The sequence below is a fragment of the Myotis nattereri genome (assembly GCF_964212035.1).
Source record: "Myotis nattereri genome assembly, chromosome: 2".
In the NCBI taxonomy this organism is placed as follows: domain Eukaryota; kingdom Metazoa; phylum Chordata; class Mammalia; order Chiroptera; family Vespertilionidae; genus Myotis; species Myotis nattereri.
In genome coordinates this window covers 162649928-162672860 of record NC_138076.1, presented here as the reverse complement: position 1 = coordinate 162672860, position 22933 = coordinate 162649928, and the positions used below count along the sequence as shown (strand labels likewise).

Below are 22933 nucleotides of genomic sequence, written 5' to 3'. Positions count from 1 at the left end.
GAATTCAATCAACAGCTAAGCAGGGAAGCAATGTTAACAAATGCTATGAATGGGTATATGATTTGCATATTATTCAGCTCAGTTCATCTGTGGACTAGAAGCAATCTATTCATTCCCCTCATTACTCAAAATAACCTAGAAATGGTTGAATACTCCTGCCAGCTATGTTTTAAAAATCAAAGCAACAACAAAAACAACCTTGATGACTGGTGAACTCGAGTTAAGGCTATTTCAAGCATTTATTCTTATTCCCTCAGCTTTGGGCTAGGACAAGGATGCTCAAAACCCTACTATTTCTCCTTATTTTTAGTTTTGAATTTTTAGCCTCACCCTCCCCCAAAAGAAAAAAAGAATAAAGAGAAGTAGGGCATTTCTTAGCAGATAGACAGGTTATCAGAAAAATAAACTCTCAATATAATGGCAAAACAGGAGGAAGCTAAAAGGAAAACGGTTGTGTCAACATGCTAATGCCAGGGCCTGTCATCTTCTGAGGTGATAGTCTTCCATGGAAACACATTTTTAAAAAGATACAGAGTTTTAGGGTGGAAAAAGGAAGAGCACTGGGGACTCTTGGCAAATCCAGGAGTCAACAAAGCAGGACATTTATGACTATAAACAGTATGAATATTTAAAACTGATAGTGTTGCCAATGGCTCCCCTCCAAGAATTCCTCACTGAAAATAATGGCGTACAGGGGAAACTGGTGTCCACTGAGAAGTGAGGGTCAGGTTCGAAGCCTCTTTGGTTAACAGGAATGCTTTGGGAGGCCACAGACATTGGCAGGGTTGGAGGGTGCCTAGCACCTTGGCACAAGCAAGCACCAGGCAGTCACTCACACCTACATAAATATATAGTCCAAATGTGAGGAACGGAAGGAAACAATACATATATACCATATGTAATAATAAAGACAACTGTATTCTACCCCGTCAGCTTCATGTCCTAATAGCTAAAAAGCTCCACAGTTATTAATCTTGTCATTTTATGACAGACTACACCAACTTACAGAAGCAGAATTGGGGATTGCTAAGAAACAAAGCCACAAGTCCTGGGGCTAAAAGGAGTGCCTTGACAAATGTGAATGTAAAATTTCAAGTCCTCCAAGGATGGAGCTACTCTGGGAGGATGGGTGAAGATGAACAACAAAGGGTGGCCCAGAAGACCACACCAGAAACCCTGTATTCTCCTGGGTAGAGCTGAATGAGGTTGGGAAAGCCCCAACAGGTAGGCAGTTGCTATCGGCTATTTAAAAAGACGGGTAACATCTTTTCCATCCCAAGATCTCAAGCAAAGGCTAGCTGGTCATCAACATGTTTTAAGAACCAATTTTACCATCACTGTAGCAAAATCCCCCAAATCTAAAAGTGACCAACCCTGAAAAGATCAAGACTCTCAGGTGATTAAAAAGTTAAAACTCATCTTGAGGTCACAGGGGAGCAGAAGAAAGAGATCAGGGCAAAGGAAAAAATTGTGGGAATTTTACACACAGTATGCAAATGCCTGGTCTTCACAGAGAGACACTAATCATGAATCAGACCATCCGTTATGTTACAAGAAAACCAATACCAACATTTCTCCCGTGGAGCACAGTGATAAGCACATTTTTGTATGAATGTGTTTAGGATAGAAGGGGTAGGTAGGAGGGAGAGGAGGCAGGGAGGTGAATGTATTATGTACAAAGAGCAATGACAGAGACCACCCCCTTCTTTAGCTCTTTGCTGTTTCTTTCTCTTTGTTTTCCGCATCCTCAGGATATGCATGCCACGTCAGTCTCTCTTCATAAAATGCTATCACAATCTGTGGACATTTTACATTAGCTTCTTTTGCAAGAACCAGGTCTGCTTCATCTGTGTCTTTCCTGGGGAGAAAGAACAGGAAAGAGACTTAAGAGAAGAGGAAGTAAGATTGAGTCTGTCCAAAAATAGGTTCCTGTATTTAGTTAACTTGATTTCCTCTTCATCCTGATTTCAAAGTGAGAAGAAGCCTACCAGTTCAACAATTTCTTTTTAAAATTTTTATTAAATTTATTGGGGTCTAATTCAGTATTTTCAAGGAGAAATTTAAGTAAATTAATTAAATGATGGTAGTCCACCTCTTATTTGTGGTTTCACTTTCTGCAGTTGGTTACCCAAGGTCAACAGTGGTCCACAAATATTAAATGGAAAATTCCAGAAATAAATAATTCCTAAGTTTTAAATTGTGTGCCATTCTGAGTAGCATGATGAAATTTCATGCCAGCCTGCCTAGGATTTAAAATCATCCCTTTGTCCAGTGTATCCACGCTATACATAAAGATATCTTGAGCCCAGCCAGTGTGGCTAAGTGGTTGAGCATCGACCTATGAATCAGGAGGTCAGGGTTTGATTCACAGTCAGGGCACACATGCCCGGGTTCCGGGCTCAGTTCCCAGTTGAGGGGGAGAGAGGGAATGTGTGCAGGAGGCAGCCAATCAATGTTTCTCTCTCATCATTAATGTTTCTAACTCTCTCTCATTCTCCTTTCCTCTCTGAAATCAATAAAAATATCTTAAAGAGAGAGCACATAAATCTGATTACAGTAAACTGTTCTATTTTATCATAGATTATTGTTGTTAACCTCTTATGGTGCCTAATTTATAAATGTAACACTATCATAGGTATGTATGTATAGGAAAAAAACATAGTACATATAGGGTTCCATACTATTTGCAGTTTTCAGGCATCCAGTGGGCAAGAAGGGGGGAGAGGTTGGAATGTATCCACCACAGATAAGGGAGGATGACTGTATTACTAACTATTGCATTAGTGAATATCACTTAACTACTACATCAGACAAAAACAGCAATCTTCACAGCTAGAATTTAGTTGGGAAATAGCAGGTGTAATCAAAAGGCTGAAAATTATATAAATTCTGTTCCCATAATTTTTATTTGTATGTGTGAGCATGTGCACGAACACACAATCAAACCTACATTCACTCCTACTGATTATGCATAAAGTGATCAATCCAGTTTCTGGATCAAGTGAAAGCGTCCTAACCCTCCTCATCTGGTGTCCTTTTAAACATTCTTTATCCTTTTAGCCAGAACTGTAGATTGGAACAATAAGAGAACAGAAATTTAAGTCAGCAACAGTACTTATAAAAGGGAGAAGAGTAGGAAAAATGTAAAATCTAGTACTAAAATGAAATGTAGGAATTAACCTGCAAAGTTCAATTATCCAAGTTACATAGGCTCTACTATAATATATAACAAAAAATACAGCAAGTTTCTTAACCAGGATTCCAAATCAAGGAAAAAAATTTGTAATCAAAATTCCACTGAGATGTGAGTAAAGACAACTACGTCCTTGCCTAGAAAATGGAAATGTTTAATTCATAAAGGTAAGTATTATGTGTGAGAAGAGGGGAAAACTCATGGCTTAGAGAAGATACTCAAATTTGGACGGTGGTGCAAAGAGCTAGTTAATATGTGACTATAAACCATAAGTAGCACACATGATGGAGTGGGAAAAGCAGTCAACACAGCTCCTTACTTCTGAAAGAGTATAGTGACTCTCCAAAAAATAGGTTTTTGGGTAATTTACCAGCAAAATTTTGATCAAATAGCCCTAGCTGGTCTTTCTCAGTGGTTAGAGCATTGGCCCTCAGACTGAAAGGTCACGGGTTCAATTCTGGTCAAAGGCAGGCTTGATCCCCAGTGCTGTTTGGGGTGAGAGGAGGAGGCAACTAATCAATAGATCTCTCTCACATGGATGTTTTTCTCTTCCTCTCCCCCTCCCTTCTAAAAATCAATGAAGAAAATATCCCTGGGTGAGGATTAACAACAACAAAAATGGCCAAATTGCTGCTCAGAGAAAAGAAGAACCCAGGAACTTCGTAGGGGATCATCCCTGGCAGGCAGGCTGGCCCCACCCCAGGATCAAATAAAATGTTACACCTTTTGATTATACATTTAAGATAATTAGCTTCCTAAGTGGTACTAGAGCATGAACCCTCTATTTAGAGACCAAACCTAAATCATAAGCTCAGAGCACTTGGATAGAGAAGGTAGTGGGGCCAGACCATAAAACACCCTGTCTTTTAGAAACCAAATTGAGTGGAAGTAACTACACTTTCCTCTAAGAGCCATTCCCTCCACTGGATGAAATTCTTGTGCTTTGGCCAGTATTATCCTTAATTTTTCTCTTTTATTATTATTTTTCTCTTTTAGACATTATTCATTGGTCTTGGTCCTCAGTGATGGCAGAAAGCCCACTCGCTCCTATCCTATGGCCATAGGCTCATGGTCTAAGGCAGTGGTTCTCAACCTGTGGGTCGCGACCCCTTTGGCAGTCGAACGACCCTTTCACAGAGGTCGCCTAAGACCATCCTGCATATCAGATATTTACATTACGATTCATAACAGTAGCAACATTACAGTTATGAAGTAGCAACGAAAATAATTTTATGGTTGGGTCACACCATGAGGAACTGTATTTAAAGGGCCAGAAGGTTAAGAACCACTGGTCTAACGGTAAATGATTCAGAACTGTGTAAAAAAAAAAAGTGGTTAGGTCATGTTTATGTTTCCCACCTCAAATCTACCCTTGCCTGGAATCTGGGCTAATATAATTTGGCTTAATACCAAAACTTGAGAATGTCTTGAATTCTTTAATTCATTCCAAACCATAATTCTCATTTAATACAGATAGTTGGTGTCAAATAAAGGTCCTTGACAATCAAAATATTTGGTTGGGAAATACTCAGTCTTCCCTCCCTATCTTCCATACAAATTCAAGTCACTGGCAAAAGAAACCCCACAATTGTAGAGTAATATCCAATCGCTCTCACCATTTCATTAGGAACATTAAATCGCCACAGGAATCTGTTGCCCCAATGATCTTTTCCGGTTCCAGTCCTCTCTCAAAGCCCCGAGCAATATCATTGCTTTGCTATAAACAGAAGATGAAGAAAAGTTACAGCTGCATAAAAGTTAAAACCTATTTCTCAGCTTAGCAAAGCACAACCTAATTTAATATCACCAGATACCATTTTTGTAATAAAATTCTTAAAATTTAAGAAATACAATACTGCATCACCCAGTGACAGTGATGCCAAAAGATATTTTTGCAAGAAGATGCAGTTGTCCCACCAGTATTCCTTCAAGATTAGGAGTGGCCCCTAAAACTCTTTAATATCCCGGAGTCATCACCTAGGAACTCCTCTAATCCAATCTCCTTAATGATATCAATTGCTTCTGAGATGATAAACAAGTCCATGTTTACCCAAACTAGACCCTTTTTTATATTATAAAGTTCAAGTATACCACATCTCTCAATCTTTACTTTTTTAGACTTTCAGTTTACCTTAACACTGACCAGTATTTTTAATACTTCTTTTCACAAAGTCATCCATATTTATGAAAGAACAGAGGTACGAATGATTCAAGGAAGTACCATAAAACAACAAATTTCTTTCAGAGTTCACACAATGCATTACGCATGCTCTTGAAGAGGCCCTGGTCTGTGCCTATCCGCTCCTAATGTGGGTGAGTCATTAGCATTAGAGAACAGAACTGGAAGTGATTAAAAACAAACAAGCTGATTATTCTCTAGGGGAGTATTCAAATTTGGCCAGAATGCAATCAAGGTAAGGAGTACAGGGTCTGATCCAGGTCTGATGGCACTGGTGAGAACAAAATTTTATGCAAAGCAGGTAATTTTTAATTTTGTTCGTTTGTTTGTTTCAGAGAGAAGGGGGAGAGGGAGAAACAGCAATTTGTTGCCTCCTGCATGCACCCCGACTGGGATCAAACCCAAAACCTGGGTATGTGCCCTGACTGGGAATCGAATCTGACACTTTTTGGTGTGCAGAATGATGTTCCAACCAACTAAGTCACACCAGACAGGGCACAAAGCAGGTGACTTTAAAAACCTTATTATGGAAGATAAAGACTGCACAAATGAACTCACATCTGATGTCTGATTTTCATCAAATCTCTTTGATCTGACATTCACCTCCCTTGCTCTCTTCTGAGACATACAAACATTCAGGGTCCAGGCGGTCTCCAAAGATACCAGAACCCACACTGGGAAGGAAATTCCATGCATGGATCAAGGGAGACACTGACTCAAAAACATAGCCTTTTTGGGGAGCTCTTAGGGGAGGAGGTTCCCAGATGTGCACACAGATGGTCACAGCTGGAATGCTGGCACATGAACTGAGTCGTAAATCATAGCTGGCAGCTGAAAACAGTTTGCCACATAAGGAGGGAGGGGAAGAAAAATGTTCAAGCTGCTGAATAGGTGACGAGGCGAGGAAAATGCAAAAATCATCACACAGGCAGTAATCTTAAATCAGGCATAATGCCAACTGACAAATTTCTTCTGCAGTGGTCAAAAGAAAGAAAGGCAATCCCCTCCTGTACCTTTAAAACTTACATCACCTATCTTCCTAGCTGCCTAGATGACAGCCACCAGCACTGTTGAGAATGCTGTCGGGGCCCCAGATGAACATTACAATATGAGGGACGAGTGGGGACTGTTTTCAAGGTCGGCAGCATCAGAACCTGGCCTACGAACAAAACTCTGCTTTGGCCAGTAGCTCTAAGCCAGACTGTTCCTTTTTAAAAACACAGAAACCTTAGGTTGAGGATATAAACACTGTATGTCACAAATGGCTAAAGTCTTATGCTGTGTTGTTTTCGGTCTCTTTACTTAGCTGTAGAATTAGTCAAATGACAAAAGCCAGAATACAAAAGGACTAATAAAAAAAAAGAAGGTATTTTAAGTGTACACCTGAAAGGTATATATTAACCAAGGTTACCCCAATAAATTTAAAAAAGAAAAAACCAAATCTTAGCTCCTTAGAGAAAGGCATTCTCAAATTCTTTATCAGCAGTTTATTATAACGATATAGTTTATCACAATGATATACACACCTCACCAGAATAGAGCAGTTTAAAAAATAAGGTAAAAATAAAATCAATGAGGGAAGCAAATAAGGAGACAGCCACAAACCCAGAGTCCTTTTTCACTTGCAGCCTCCAATCTTGCACTCTTATATCAATTCTTTTGGGAAAGCTGGTCTCCCATTTTCTCTATGGAGACCAGATCCAACCCACAGAAATTGAATTTAACTGGTCTAGGGTACATTTTTGGCTCTGGAGGTTTTTAAAAGCACACTCCCCACACCCCCGTGGTTCTAATGTACAGCCAGAGCTGAGAACTAATGCTCTAGAAAGACAGGTATCCAAGTAGAATGAAGATAAACAGGGATGCTTATGACATTGATGCTAGAAGATTCAGAAGCAGACTTAAGCTTTTATTTTATTAAACTTTAAGGGTATGATACATCCTTCACCACAAAACGCTTCACGACCTTGAAATAAAGGAAAGGAGTGGAAGCTTGAAGGGGGTGTATATGTATATGTATATGTATATGTATATGTATATGTATATGTGTGTGCACTGATGGAAAAGATATAGATGAAAAAAGAGGCACTAACACTGTTCATGCTGGTCATTTGAGATCTAAAGCAGCTGAATAAAACCAAAATTTTATAAACAGACTTTACAAACTGAACAATAAAAAGATTTCAAAAAGAGATGAAGTCCTGGCAAGTGTGGCTCAGTTGGCTGGAGCATCATCTCGTGCAACAAAAGGTTGTGGGTTCAGTTCCCAGTTGGGGCACATAACTACATTTCGTGTTTGATCTCCGGCCCTAGTCGAGGCGCAGCCAATCAATGTTTCTCTCTCATATTGATGTCTCTATTTCTCTCTCTCCCTCCCCGCTTCTCCTTTCTCTCTCTCTCTAAAAAAAAAAAAAAAAAAAATGAACGTGTCCTTGAGTGAGCAAGGATAAAAAAAAAAAAGGATGAAATTAATTTCTTATGTAAAGTACATAAAAATAAGATCTAAAAAGAATATACATGTCAATGAACTATACACTTTAAAATGGTTAATTGTATACATGTGAATTTCATCTCAATGAAAAAAATGAAAGAATATAAAGGATTGAAAATAAGGGACTATCTTTGGAACAAAAGAAAAAAGAAAGTAAAACAGTAAATGTTTTAAAGCCCTTTCTATCCTTAAAATTCACCAAAAACATTCCTCTTTAAGACAGCTTAGCCTTGTTTGAAGACAGACAGTGGCGGAATGTTTTATAGGGATTTAATTTTGCCACCTTAATATAATTCAGTGTACACATATTACATTTCTCATTCAGCCAGGAGGGGGCACTGTAGTTAATCAACATACCTCCCTAGAAGCTCTTTTGTTCAACTATTTTACCTTGAAGGCCATCCTTAGAACAGAAATAAACAAAATGAGGCTCTTTTTTTTTGGGGGGGGGGCGGGGGGGGGGAAGAACGGGGTAGCAAAAGAATAGTTTGTGGGAAAAGGGGGAAAGAAAACTTACCTCTCTCTTTTTTTTGGATTTGATATCATCAGTACTGTTCGAGAAACTGGATTTCCTCTTGTTAGTTTCTGACTTCTCCCTGGGTTTGTTATTTTCACCCTCCTTCATCTTCTTATACTTTTTCATAAACTCAGAAATTAGCTCAGGGCAATCCAAATTTTTCTCAGGTTCCCAAGTATTGTGCTCCCTGGACAAGAACAGAGAAAAGAATTAGGGGGGAGAGGGGAGAAATCTAACACCTTAGTTTAAAAAGGACAAATAGACAAAAGGGAAAGAGACCCTACACTTAAAAGGAACACATTTAATCCTAGGAATCTATCCAAGAAAAAAATGAAAAAAATTATATACCCACAAAAAAACTTGTACACAATTATTTATAACAGCATTTTAATAGCCAAAAGTTAAAAACAATTCAAATGTCCATGAATGGTGAATGGATAAACAAAATCTGGTATATCTATACAATGAACTTCTATCCAACAGCAAAAAGGAACACAATACTAATTAGTACACGCTACAACATGGAAGAACAAAACATCAAAAACATTATCTAAGTGAAAGAAACCAGATGCAAAAGTATATATTGTCTGATTCCATTTTTATGAAATGTCTAGGAAAGACAACTTGAGACCTTTAAAAGAAAGCAGATCAGTGGTTCCCTGATGCTGGTGTCTGGGTCTTGGAATTAACTAGATATGGGCTCAAGGAAATTTGTGGAGAGGTTATGAAAATTTTCTAAAACTGGAGTGTGGTTACACAGCTCTATAAATTTACTTAATAAAAAATTCATGAATCATTTATTTTCAATGAATGACTTTTACAGACTGTAAATGATACCTCAGTAAAGGTGTTAAAAACTCAAATATGAACTCTATAAGTGGCAAAATATGATTTCACACAATCATCTATGCAAATTGTGAGAGGACAATCTAATAAATCATACCCCGCCCCCAGTTAAATATGTTACTTATATCTTGAAAAAATGTCAACAAAATTATTGGAGGATTGGAAATCGTTATTAAAAAAAAAAAAAAAAGGCAGTTTCAATCATAAGAAGACTCAGAAGTAGGAATTGGAATAATTAATTCAATGGTCTGGATTCAAGTCTACTGTTACTAGTCATTCAAAAATATATTATTATATTAATAAGCAAAATAAATAAACCCAAACTAAATAATTGGGTCTAATTAAACTTGAATCAAGGTAGTCCTATTGGGTTATATAGAAAGGACTAGTTTATATTAAGATACATCTGTAAACATATCAGAGAAGCAGTTCCTACAATACTTTCATTGACTTGGGAACATTATTTTATGTCCTATCCATTTTAGATATTTTGCTGCTTTTAAAATAAGGAATTTTTAGGTAGGAATGGTTTGAACACATGACATAACTTGATTCAGGTAAGAAGCAGAATGATGAAAAAATTTGAGATATTTACTCCAGACTTAAAACAACTTTCTGCAGCCCAACTGGTGTGGCTCAATAGTTGAGTGTCGACCTATGAACCAGGAGGTCATGTTTCAATTCTCAGTCAGGGCACATGCCTAGGTTTCGGGCTCGATCCCCAGTGTGGGCTGTTTAGGAGGTAGCTAATCAATGATTCTTTCTCATCATTGATGTTTCTATCTCTCTCTCCTTCTCCCTTCCTCTCTGAAATAAAAAAATATATTTTAAAAAAGATATTTGCAACAACTTTAACATAACACAGAAATATCTGCGGCTGCTATTAATGACAAAGTCATGGGTATTTCTAATAAAAAAAAAATGAGACAAAATTTACTTTTAAATCGTTTGAGCTAGAACTAGAAAAGGCACTTGTTCATAGCCCCTTTTCAGCCAAAAAAGATTCTGTACACAATAGCCTTCCCCATATCCACAGACCATATAGCTTACTATCCCAGAAGTAATTAAGGTACCAAAATCAAGAGGCATGACAACACTAGATGTAGGGGTAGGAGAGTCTCTGTTCACAGCATGAAAGGCCAGTCCTATAATGGGATTATCCCTTTTCCTACCATATTGATAATGCTGTTTCTACATCAACCAAGGAAGAATCTGACCACTGCCTCACAAGCAGTAGGTATTTAGTCGTAGACAATGCTGAAGGGGCAAAATTCCAGTCTTTAATAAAATCCTGGGCATTTCTGACAAATGCTTAATCTGTCTTTTCCTTTTCTATCTTTCTTTAGAAATATGAAGGGTATATTCTGATTGTTGTGATAGCTACCTTTATAGCGCTCTATGTGATAGAGATGCTAAGCATCCTATAATGCACAAACTATCCCACTTAAAACAATGCTCAAGATAAGAAAATTTGATTCATGTAATGAAATAACCTTATGTTCCAAAGGCTCCTGATTCATACCTTTATCCAAAGATACGTCAAAACATTGAATCTTTTAGTATACTTAAGCCTTACACTTTAAAGCTGTGATGTTCAAATATGGTAGCTACTAGTCACATGTGACTCCTGAGCACTTGAAACGTGACTAATCTGAACTATGTGCTATAAAATGTAAAATATACATCAGATTTTGAAGACTTCATATGAAAAAATAATGTAAAACATCTCAACAATTTTAAAATTATTGTTGAAATAGCATTTTAGTATGTTGTATTAAATAAAATACTAGTATATTATTAAAATTAATTTCACTTTTCTTTTATGTGGCCACCAAAATATTTAAAATTACACATGTGGCTTGCATTATATTTCTACTGGATATTACCACCCCAAGGAGCCTAAACCATGTCCTATCAGTTCACTGGAGTTCTGAGAAATCTATTGTTATCAGACATCCTGAGAAAAGAAGTAACCAGCAAATGAGGCAAAATGCCTCATGATTACTAGCTTCATATATTTCACCTTTCAAGCTACTACTTCTATGCTTCAATGTATCTAGTTCTATTTATTCCAAAGAAAATAATAACCTACTTTAGTACTTCAGCATAAAACCAGTTACTGCCTAACAGGCATTCTGGCCATCACTTTAACAGGGGTGGGCAAACTTTTTTACTCGAGGGCCACAATGGGTTCTTAAATTGGACTGGAGGGCCGGAACAAAAGCATGGATGGAGTGTTTGTGTGAACTAATATAAATTCAAAGTAAACATCATTACATAAAAGGGTATGGTCTTTTTTTTTTTTTTTTTAGTTTTATTAATTTCAAACAGGCCAGATCCAGCCCGCGGGCCGTAGTTTGCTCACGGCTGCTTAGTATCATCCTTAAAGCTGACTTAAAAAGGTTTTTAACTGGGTATTTTTCTTTTTTAAAATATATTTTTATTGATTTCAGAGAGGAATGGAAAGGGAGAGAGAGATAGAAACATCAATGATGAGAAGAACCATCAATCGGCTGCCTCTCCACGCCTCCCACTGGGGATTGAGCCTGCAACCTGGGCATGTGCCCCAAACCATGACCTCCTGGTTCATAGGTTGGCACTCAACCACTGAGCCATGCTGGCTGGGCAAATGGGTATTTTAAAAAAATAGAATGACAGGTAAAGGAATAGATACATTAAAATGTTTATTGTAGTTGCCCTGACTGGTTTGGCTCAGTGGATAGAGCGTCGGCCTGCAGACCGAAGGGTCCCAGGTTCTATTCTGGTCAGGGCACATGCCCAGGTTGTGGGCTCGATCCCCAGTGGGGGGGCCGTGCAGGAGGCAGCCGATCAATGATTCTATCTCATCATTGATGTTTCTATCTCTCTGCCCCTCTCCCTCTACCTTCCTCTCTGAAATCAATAAAAAAACTTTATAAAAAATGTTAATTATAGAAACTAGATGTTATGTATCTGAGTGTTCACTCAATTTCTTTGACCTCACTGTACATCTGAAAATTTCAAAATAAATACTTGGGGGCAGGGGGTATGGTGAGGGGACAATACACGGGACTGTGGCCTCGTATTTAAGTATCATTGGCTCAGTTGGTTAGAGCACCACCCCAATATGCCAAGGTTATAGGTGTAATCCCCAGTTAGGGCACATACAAAAGTCAACCAATGAATGCATAAATATGTAAAATAACAAATCGGTGCATACCCTTTCTCTCTCTAAAATCAAATTTTTAAAAATCAAGTAACAATTGAACTGGAAGGAAGGAAGGAAGGGGCTTCATCCTAGGGCAGTTCTGAGATCCAGGGATCATTTTGGAAAGCTATGGGCTATAGAATCCATGATGATGACTATTTCTTTATCATCTTCTTCAACATATGTATTTTAGCTTAGTTATATACAAAAGAATAGTAACAGTAACAGTTTCTACTTACACTGAGCTTATGTGTCAGGCTCTGTATATCTACCCAACATCTCTATTACAAGTATTATTTCTTATCCCTATTTTACTGAGAAGGAAAAAAAAAAAGATTAAGGAACTTAACCAAGGTCACCCAGCTCACATCATCATAAGTGGTGGCATAAGAATCTGAACCCAGGCATCCTGGCTCCCAAGTCCATGTTCCTAACCAATTCATTATATTTACTGCCTCTCAAAAGCATTATCATTAGAATACCAGCTCCATGCCAAAACCGGTTTGGCTCAGTGGATAGAGCGTCGGCCTGCGGACTGAAAGGTCCCAGGTTCGATTCCGGTCAAGGGCATGTACCTGGGTTGCGGGTACATCCCCAGTGGGAGATGTGCAGGAGGCAGCTGATCAATGTTTCTCACTCATCGATGTTTCTAACTCTCTATCTCTCTCCCTTCCTCTCTGTAAAAAATCAATAAAATATATTAAAAAAAAAAAAAAGAATACCAGCTCCAAAGAAGGGGAAGACTTTGTTTAGTTTATTGCTGCATCTTCTGACTCTTAGGAAAGGAGTGCAGGTGGGGAAAGAAAAAGACAAAATGGTGGTAGTTCATGGGGAAATAAATCAAAGGTGTCTACCTCTGCAGAGTCCTAAGGCCTAAGAGAAGGCACTTACTCAGAAAAGCCTTTCCACTTCAGTAGATATTCCACTTGCCCCTTAACCACACGCCTATCTAGCACCTTCTCCACGACGTATTCCTCCTCATCCTCTGAAGAAGAACTGTCGGCTGTTCGCTTGGTTTTCTTTCCCATGTCGCACGCTGTTCCACCTGGAGGACTAAGGCCACTAGGTTCCTGCAAACGGGAAGGACATAATGGTCAGAATCCACGTGAGGAGTGAAAATCTGTCTCTTCTTAAAAATCCCCACCTGAGGATTTGTTTACTGATTTTAGAGAGAGAGAAACAACAACTAGTTGCCAGGCCAGTGTGGCTCAGTTGTTAAGTGCCGACCCAGGAACCAGGAGGTCACAGTTCGATTCTCCATTAGGACACATGCTCAGGGCTGCAGGCTCCATCCCCAGTAGGGGGCCTGCAGGAAGCACCTGATCAATGATTCTCTCTCATCATTGATGTTTCTATCTCACTCTTCTTCTCCCTTCCTCTCTCTGAAATCAATAAAAACATTTTTAAAAACCAAAACATCAATATTCGGTTGTTTCCTGTACCCTCCCCAGGGATCAAACCCGCAACCTAGGTATGTGCCCTGACTGGGAATTGAGCCTGAAATATTTTTGATGCACAGGACAATGCTCCACCTACTGCGTTACCCAGCCAGGTTTCTCATCCTTTAAAAGCCAGCCCTAGCCTCAGGCAGGCCCCCCTAAACTGTGAGAGACCTGCTGTGCGTTGTGCTAGACTCCCATTACAACTGGGCACAGGGGAGCAGAGAAAGCACAGGCCAGGACAAGTTTCTGTCTCTTCTTGATGAGATACAAAGGGTATAACACAACTGCCAGGTACCCTTCTCTCAGGCCTTGAAACATTCTACATATGAATCCTAAGAATTTAATGAAAAATGGGTCTATCCCCATTTTCCCAACCACAACTTTCTCTTCAACCAACAGGACCCAAATTAGATGGCACAACTGTCTAACTCCTCTAATTTCAGATTCCTAAAGTCAAGTAGTGTGATATGTCTCTCCTGGCTACTCCTGTAATTGTTTACAAGCCAGAAACTAAAATAGAAATATGGAAAACCTGCAGTTAAAAGAATCATGATAGATAGAACCTTTCCCTCTATAGTAAATAAGGTTCTTTATAAAACTGAAAAAAGAAAAGCCACCAAAATGTAACTTTCTGCTCTGAGCATCTTGACTGGTCAGTCTCTTAGCAGCACAAAAAAAAAGCATCTTTCACCACATTTTCAGTGACTCGGTACATTTTCCTTAAACAAATTGAGCTTGTCTCTTCAGGACGTCCATCAGCTCACAATAGCAGGACATCTCAAACACCCTGAAGCTCCTTTTTCATTTGGGGCTGGGAGGGAGGCAGGGAGGAGAGAAAAAATTTTGTCCTAAAAATCAAAATTAGTCATTGGATTGCTCAGTAATTCTCAAAGCTCAACTAATACAAATAGTTAAGGAGGTACCTCTCCTAACTTGAGTTGGCTTCAGGCCAAAGAAAGAGGAGGAGGAAAGAGAAGTCTGGCCCCAGACTCACATCAACATGAAGCCTCAAAACACAGAGGAACCATTCATTGGCCCAAGGAAAGCTGAAGGCAACACAAATGGAAATTGAGTTAAGCTCAGAAATATGCACAACCAGGGGGTACTCAACAGAGAATCTAGTTTTTTTTTAAATTCCCACGTTGTTACCATAATCATTTTTAAGAATACTTCTTTAACCATGTTAAATGGTGCCTACAGTCTGGATTATAAATTAGCAGGAATTGTTTTCTTAGCTGAACTCCATATTTATCTTTAAAGATTTGTTTCAGCAATCTCTATAAAAATATTTCCATCTTGACCAAGACCATTCCCAGAATTAGGGAAGGTCACTACTAGTCTCAGAATTTTGTTCAGGCCAAGTAGCATAAAAAGTTGCATTTAATTTACTTCAAATAGCAAAATTTAAGGAATTATTCCAAGAGTAAATAATTGGACACCGTATCTTCAGAACTTGCTAGCAATAGGTCTGCCCACCAAAAAAACTGTCTGTACCCATTACTGCCCTGTAATAAAACTAAGCTTTCATTAAAATACTTTATTTGGAAGAGGAGGTGGACGGGAGAATGTAAGTATGGGGCTTCAAAATAATTTTTCAGCTTCAAGAAAAAAAATATCTGATTTGATTTATTTAAAATTAAAATAGCCTCCGACCTCACCAGAGACAGGAAATGTCATATTCCAGGGAGAGCACCCCACCCCACCCCCACTCACCTTGGAATTTCCGGGAGCTGAGCAGTTTAGTTCAGAGCGCTGGGGTTAAAACCAGCCCTGGGTTAGATGCATGCAGTTAAGCATTGTGGCCATGGCCTCCCCAGCCTCACGAGGAAAAACAAGGATTTACATATGTGTTCTTCAGTTTGAGGGAGAAAAGGGGAAAATCTCCCTTTACAAATTCATGCAGAAGGGGCTCCCCGAAGGGAGCAGATGAAGGGGGGTTCTCTCCTTTACCTACCGGATCGCCCCACTTCTTTCTTTCCCTCTGGGCTAACAGGAGGGCCTCCCCTCCCAGATCTGGGGCTTGGCGGGCAGGCAGCTCCCCCGCCCCCACCCAGCTGCCTGGGCGCCACTGCGCAGCTGTCCCAGTCCGTTGCCATAGCAACTGGCAGCAGTACTAGACTAAGAGGGGGAGAGGCAAACTGAAAAGTTAAAAGCCTTAACTTTCCTTTTCAGTGAAGACTGGGCGAAGAAGTTGGAAGGTACCTACCTTGGCCTCAAGAGCTCAAGGGAATTGGTTCTTGGGTTTTAAATCCAAAACTGTGCTTATTCCTAAAACCACTGGAAATTAATCAGTAGCATTTTAAGATCATCCAACAGGATTATAGCTCAACTGGAAGGGGGAAGGGAAAGGCTAGGTTCCTCTACAACAGAATCAGTGCAAACCACCCATCCCCTAATCCAGCCCACCAGAAGCACTTTACACAGGGCCTCTTCTACCATCTGTCACTGAACAGTTAATTAAAATTGCTTGGAGAGTATTTGGGATACGATATAACTGTCCTTATTTAAGAGATTACCAGATACAGAAACAGAACCCAGAGCCTAGAAGCACTACCGAAGAACTTTTCAACTGAAATTATAGATAGAAAAAAAATACTTAATCCTTAAGTACTTTTAAAAAAGCGTAGGGGAAAAAACAAATGAAAATAAAAAAAGAAAAAAACAAATAAAAAACAAAACAAAAAAGCGTAGGGGAGAGCAGTCCAACCCAACCATTACTGTTAAAACCGCTTCTCACTAGTTGTTCTTGTAATGTTATATAGAAAATTTTAAAATAATTACTACCCATCCAAAATATATATAACTAAAAATTATATAGATATCAATAGTCCCTATACTTGAGAAAAGAAGGACTGAGACAAAGAAAAATACCTAGAAACCTGCAGTCCCATAAATTTGCATTTCTCCTGGTCCTAAAGAACATTTTAGAGAACTCCAAAACCCTGCTCTGCTTTATAGATACTTGTCTTTAGAGCTAGAAGTGGCTGCCGTAGGCCAGTAATAAAAAAGGGATGATAAAAAAAAAAAAATCAACCTGAGGAAAAAGCAGAGAATGGTTATTATTTTGGTTATCAAACAGAAGAAATTATAGGGTATGACAGCAAAGCAGACAAGTTTTCAACTACAGATTTTCTCAACTTTGAATGAATCCATCATGATATCTGAGTAAAAGTTGCTTTTTGTAACTTTTCCTAACTTTAACTTCGCAGCTAAGGGATGAGAAGAAAAATATTCCAAGATGTTCTAAATTAAAATTACAGCAACCAGAGTGAGAGAAAGAGAACATTAGTCTGGTAATAGCTGTGGACCAAGTCTGAGAAAAAACTTCTCACATTTCCTATGTATCCGTTGGAATTTAGTATTAATTTCCAGGTGGCTATTTCTGTGATTATCCAAAAGGGAAAAGCCAGGTGCAACAGAATCCCAGGAGACTTCGCATCTTATTTACACATGAATTTTCCAATCTACTGCCCACAGCTAATCACAAGAGGAGACATTTCTTCCTTAAGGACTTTACTTGTGCTATCCCAGAACCAGTCCTGTTTTACCTTCTCCCATCCCCTTTGTCTAAAACTAACGTAAATCCTTTCAGAACAATTACATCTTTCTCCTCCCTGATATATAAAAACGCTTGCAAAACTCTAGGACAACAGACATGTTGTCTCTCCTACCTAGCCATGCTTCTGGTGGTTTAGACACCATGCCCCAAGACCAGTCTTTTTTTTTTTTGCTAGCAATGGCATGATAAACCTATTTAAAAAAAAAAAAAAAAAAAAAAAAAGACTTGCTTTAGTGGAAACTAAAATTTTTTTGTTTAACTGGTATATGAAAATAATGCCAAGGAATTAGATCAGTGTTCTGATTCTGTGATGAACTTGCCAAGTGTGATCTTGAGTAAATAAATTTTCAATCTAATCCCAGAATCACTAAAATGGGCCAAATAAATCCCCACCACCTACCTCCTAGGGAAAGAGTGAGTTAATGTTGAAACCAAAGAGCTGTTCAGTCCCCTAAAGAGAAGCTTTTGTAAAAATATTATAGGGCCGAATACAACAGCAGCAGGAAATATGACCTTCCAAATTCCTAAGCCATTAAACCATATCACATATGCAGTAACTCCTGCAGCTCAACATGTTAGACAGCAAGAAAGGAGGAACAGTGTCCCTGTTAATTAGGCAATGGTAAACTAATAAAACTTCAGAGGATAGGTATGCTCTCTCTTAAGGGTAAAATACTTATTCTTATGCTTTAAAACTCAAAAAAGCAAAGGAGATGGCAGAAATAGTAATTCTGTGAAGGGATAAAGGACAGGAAAGAAGATTAACACTTTAGCAACACTATCATTTCAGGGAAAAAACAAGTGAATTCAAGGAGGAAGGGACAAAAATATTCTGGAGTCCACCCTTCTCGCTAAAATAGCAAGGACTAAAGAGCCAGATCAATTTCCTTCTTCCCACTCTTAAGACCTGCCTAAAGGGCACACTGCTGAAGTCCCTTATTCTTTGGGAAATGGGTTTTGTAACAGCTGACAAATCAAATTGGGCCTGATGCCAGGAGTCAGAGTCCAACCATAATATTCTGTAAAGAATGGCATGCAATTGTCTTGTAAATCTCCTGGACAGTCACAGATCAGAAGCTGGCAAGGATGACGACATAGTTCTGATGGAATGTGTCTTATCTTAACCTTGAAGTTACAGATCTGCTCAGGAGCAGCAGTAAGAAATGAGAAATGCACCCTGACATCGGAGGGGACATAATTCTCCTTTAGACAGTGCGACCCAGTGTATTAGGGTCAAATGAAACACAAAGCCAGACAGACAATTTAAGGGCTAGAGCCTGGACCAGATAAAGCATCAGGACTGGTGGTTCAAGCTGAGCTTGGGAGGAGGGAGCGTTCCAGTATGAGAAATGAGACATGGCTGGCAGGATGATGGAGTGATTATGGTAGAACCCCAATACGATGCAGGAGGAAGAGAGGATAAGCCTCTGAATGCAACCTTATCCTTGTGGAAATCTCCATGGGAAGCGGTGAGTAGCTTCTCAAATTTCTAGTCTTTCAGGCATAACAGTTCTCACAGACCCTTTCTTGAATATACGCAGGAACTCTCTGTTAAAGATATCAACATCTATAGACAAACTCCGGCAACTTAACTGCCCATAAGGATACAAGAAAAGAGCAGGCCCCACCAACCCTTTATATCAATGATACAAGGCAAATTCACTTTGCAGGCTTCTCCGTGTCAGGGAAAAGACACTAAACCAGGGATCTAGTGAGAGTCAGCCTTGGAAAAACATCAAAGAGCACTAAAGTCAGGCACAGTCAGAATCCACATTCCAAGTTGATAACAGAAGACATTTTTAACAGATGAATCTTCCAGGGGGGAAAAGGGGGCACGCGGGGTGGGGAGTGAGGAAGTGAGGCAGAAAGAGAGGAACCAAAAACCCCACACATTACAAGGATAAAAGAAAAAATGTGTTAAAGCTGCCAACCCCCAGAAATTAAAGAGGAAAGCTAGGGAAATCCAGAACAGATAATGGTTAACAGTTGTATTAACCAATCAATCCTGAAACCACAGAACCACCCACATTGGGTCTCTGATATGGGTCTGCTCTGTATAATTCAGGCTCTCCTCTAGCCCCTCTTCAACACTACCTGTTTTGGCGGCTTTTCTTAGAGCTTGGTGTAGCAAATTTTATTTTCATCATTACTTACAAGCAAAGGCATATATATATATATATATATATATATATATACACACACACACACACACACACACATATATATATATATCATAATTCTAAATCTTTCTTAGGCTTTTTGTGTATTATTTAAAAAGTTATGAAAAATCACTGGTGCCCTAGCCAGTTGGGCTCAGTGGATACAGCATTGGCCTGCGGACCGAAGGGTCCCAGGTTCGATTCTGGTCAAATGCACATGCCCGGGTTGTAGGTTCAATGCCCAGTAGGGGGTATGCAGGAGGCAGCTGACCAGTGATTCTCTCATTGATGTTTCTCTCTCTCTCTCTCTCTCTCTCTCTCTCTCTCTCTCTCTCTCTCTCTCTCTCCCCCTCTCCTTTCCTCTCTGAAATAAAAATATATATATATATATTTTAAAAATTAGAAGAAGAAAAAGAAAAAGCACTGGTAAGTTGCCTCACTGAACTACTCACTTAACTATTTGATGGTGGTAGTCAGATCAAAGGTTAAAATGTATAATCATTGAGCTCTCTCTCTTCATTTTAGAGTTTCAATATAAATTCTGTAAGTCTAATAAGAAGGCAAAATCCTCCAGGAAAAAAAAAAAAAGCCATTCTAAAGAGTAGAGTAGGTTGAGGGCATATGCAAAGCTCCCTCTCATATGTATTAATTAAATATGCCACTGATGGGTGACTTTACTAGGCCCAGCCTTAAGAAATTCCCATTTCCCCTCTAAGGCCCTTGGGGAAGGCTAGTGGCCTAGGTAAAGATTATATTGTCAGCTACAACTTGTCTTCAAAGCATCCTCTATCCAGTCTTATTGTGACAAAACAGATGAAAAGAAACCAAATTTATACAACTATTTTAATCGGGTCATGTTCTTTGCTCTTTAGGACCTATAAGTACAAGTGGTTTTAGGTTTGTAACACATACTGCATAAAACTAAAATACCCTCTATAAAGATGCTTCCTTCCACTAGATTTATGTTTTCCAAAGTATCAGCTACGTGGCATTTTGACAAAAACACAGCATAGAGATGCACATTACAGCTGTCCTGGCGATCTCAGATTTTGTTAAATGGGCTGATAACTACCATTCCACCTCCACCAAAAGCCCATGAGTTCCCAATTCAAAAGGAGTTAAAAGCTTTTTAAGAGACTGGATTAGAAAAGAGTTGAGAAAAGATTAACTGTCGTCATTAACACCCCTATCATTAACAAGTCACATATAGACAACACAAACTTTATTAATAGAGAGTGTAGGAGGAAATGTTCTCCCTTTGGCTAGCACAGGTCCAGTTTGCAATCCTTTAAAATCAGGCCAAGGCACTGCTTCAACAAGTCACAGAATGATTCTGAGGCCAAGCATTCTGCTTGTTGATTATCCAAGCATCATGTTCCACTGCGTAAGGGAATAAAGGGCCTTTTTCTTTCAGATTAAAACATATACATCACAAATGGAGATAAAGGCTGCTCTGTCTATTCTATTTGGCTGCTCTGTCCTCCAAAATCAAAGTACCATTAAAAAATATAATGAGTATGTACTACAGCAATGTCAAAACTGTTTGAGTTGTAAGTCTGGTTCACTGGTATATTTGCAGTAGCACACAAATTCTTGATATCTCATTATCAGATCACATTCCCACAAAATAAAAATTTTATATGGGATTTGTTTCTTTCCTTTATTAAAATCTACTGAATTTCTTCTCTCAAATGTCAATCTTTGTTAAATTCAGTTAGGGTGCACTTAAACCATCACAAAGCAAGAGATTAGATACCAAGATTTATGAGAAGGTAGAATTCAGCAGCACTATGGGCAAATGTCTTCCAGATGGTACTTTCCAACAACTCTATCCTTGGAATATACTGAACTCATCTCAAAGCACTATGGCCTCAGGTGGGTGTTAAATCTCACACCTACCCTCTCTTAATTAAATGTGATGATGCATGAACTAGATCCTGTTATCTTTTGTAAAGAACCTGGAGATTTCATCATAAACAAATCTTAAGAGAAATGAGTAATAGCCATGTTTGAGTACATTACCATGAATCTTATAGCAGAACATGTTCACAAAATATGGAAGGGTTAAAAGAGAACGAAAGAGTCCACCCCCAAATAAAATTATGGTCATAAAGCATTTTTCAAACAGCCATAAAATTAAGGCCTGGTACTTACCGCTCTCATTTGTATAGATTTTAGAATTCAGCAGCTTAAGGGTAAAAAGGCCCTTTCAGGTCATTTTAAACAAATCCTCATTTTAAGGAAGAGTTTCTACTATGTCAGACAATTTATATTCTCTCATAATCTAAGTTTAGTGAAGACATTCAAGAGATATAAAAATTAATTTGTATAACCATAACTAAAATTTCTAAAATACCTCTATTTTAACTGTTGAGATGGTATTAGAATTTAAATCAATATGCTAAAATCTGATTAATAGATGCTAACAAAAAAGGGAGGTTTCATATAATTGGAATAAGAAAGATATCTCAGACTATAAAATTTCAGGGAGTAAAAGAGAGCACTCATTCAACATATGGGATAATTTTGTGCTTTGCCGTTACCTTGGTATATTTGCAACATGAATTATATTGAAGTCATAGCCTACAATTTAGATAAATAAAATCAAGCCAGTATTGAACTTTTCCCCATCCCATACAATAGAATCCTTGGCAGCTCCTTGGCCATCTATTATGATCTTGACCAATTTCTCTCTGTGGCAATTTAAAAGCTATAAAAAAATACATAATGGGTGATGACAGGAGAAACAAACCCACACCAGAAATTATTGAACCTTGTAGGTCTTTGCAAGTATCTATATTGACATTTAAGTATGAGTTACTATGCCACAATATCATAAAAGTGTGCTCTACACCTCAGATATATTGATAGTTAAATGCAAAGGCAGGCCACCATCAGATAAACGACTACAGGGATGGCCAATCTCAGACCACCCAGCTCTTCCACCGAGTATTCTGATGTGTTACTTAAGACAAATAAGATGTTCCTAACTCTCTTTTTGTCCAGCTTCCAAATACAATCCTGACTCAAATCCTAAAGGGATGATTAACATAGTAATTCTGATCCTTGCTCTAAAATTGTTTGCTTGGTTACTGAGGGCATATTAAGAGTCTAGCCCAGTCTTCAACTCAATGGCTGAGGATTCTAATAGTTTACCCTTGGTTAAGTCAGTGGTTAGCCCTGTCTCCAAAGGTTGTTATAAGAAAACTACTAAAGAGGTAACTTGGTTTTTTTTTTTGTTTTGTTTTTTTTAAATATATTTTATTGATTTTTTACAGAGAGGAAGGAAGAGGGATAGAGAGTTAGAAACATCGATGAGAGAGAAACATCGATCAGCTGCCTCCTGCACATCTCCCACTG

The 22933-nt window shown here is 38.6% G+C and overlaps 1 protein-coding gene across 6 annotated transcripts in view; it reads right to left on the bottom strand.

Annotated features, from left to right (window-relative positions):
- Window positions 1-216: 216 nt before the first annotated feature.
- CBX5 (chromobox 5) overlaps window positions 217-22933 on the bottom strand; it is a 32458-nt gene continuing 9741 nt past the window's right edge. For 3 of the 6 annotated variants that reach the window (XM_081083806.1, XM_081083805.1, XM_081083810.1), the window contains 4 exons: window positions 13305-13483; window positions 8381-8567; window positions 4810-4910; window positions 224-1858 (listed from right to left, as the gene is read on the bottom strand). In XM_081083806.1, coding sequence (XP_080939932.1) covers window positions 1708-1858; window positions 4810-4910; window positions 8381-8567; window positions 13305-13441 — 576 coding nt within the window. In that variant the 5' untranslated portion in view covers window positions 13442-13483 and the 3' untranslated portion in view covers window positions 224-1707. Of the gene's footprint in view, window positions 1859-4809; window positions 4911-8380; window positions 8568-13304; window positions 13484-14778; window positions 14902-15568; window positions 15908-22933 lie in introns of those variants that run through there. The other 3 variants (XM_081083809.1, XM_081083808.1, XM_081083807.1) reach the window with 3 other exon arrangements.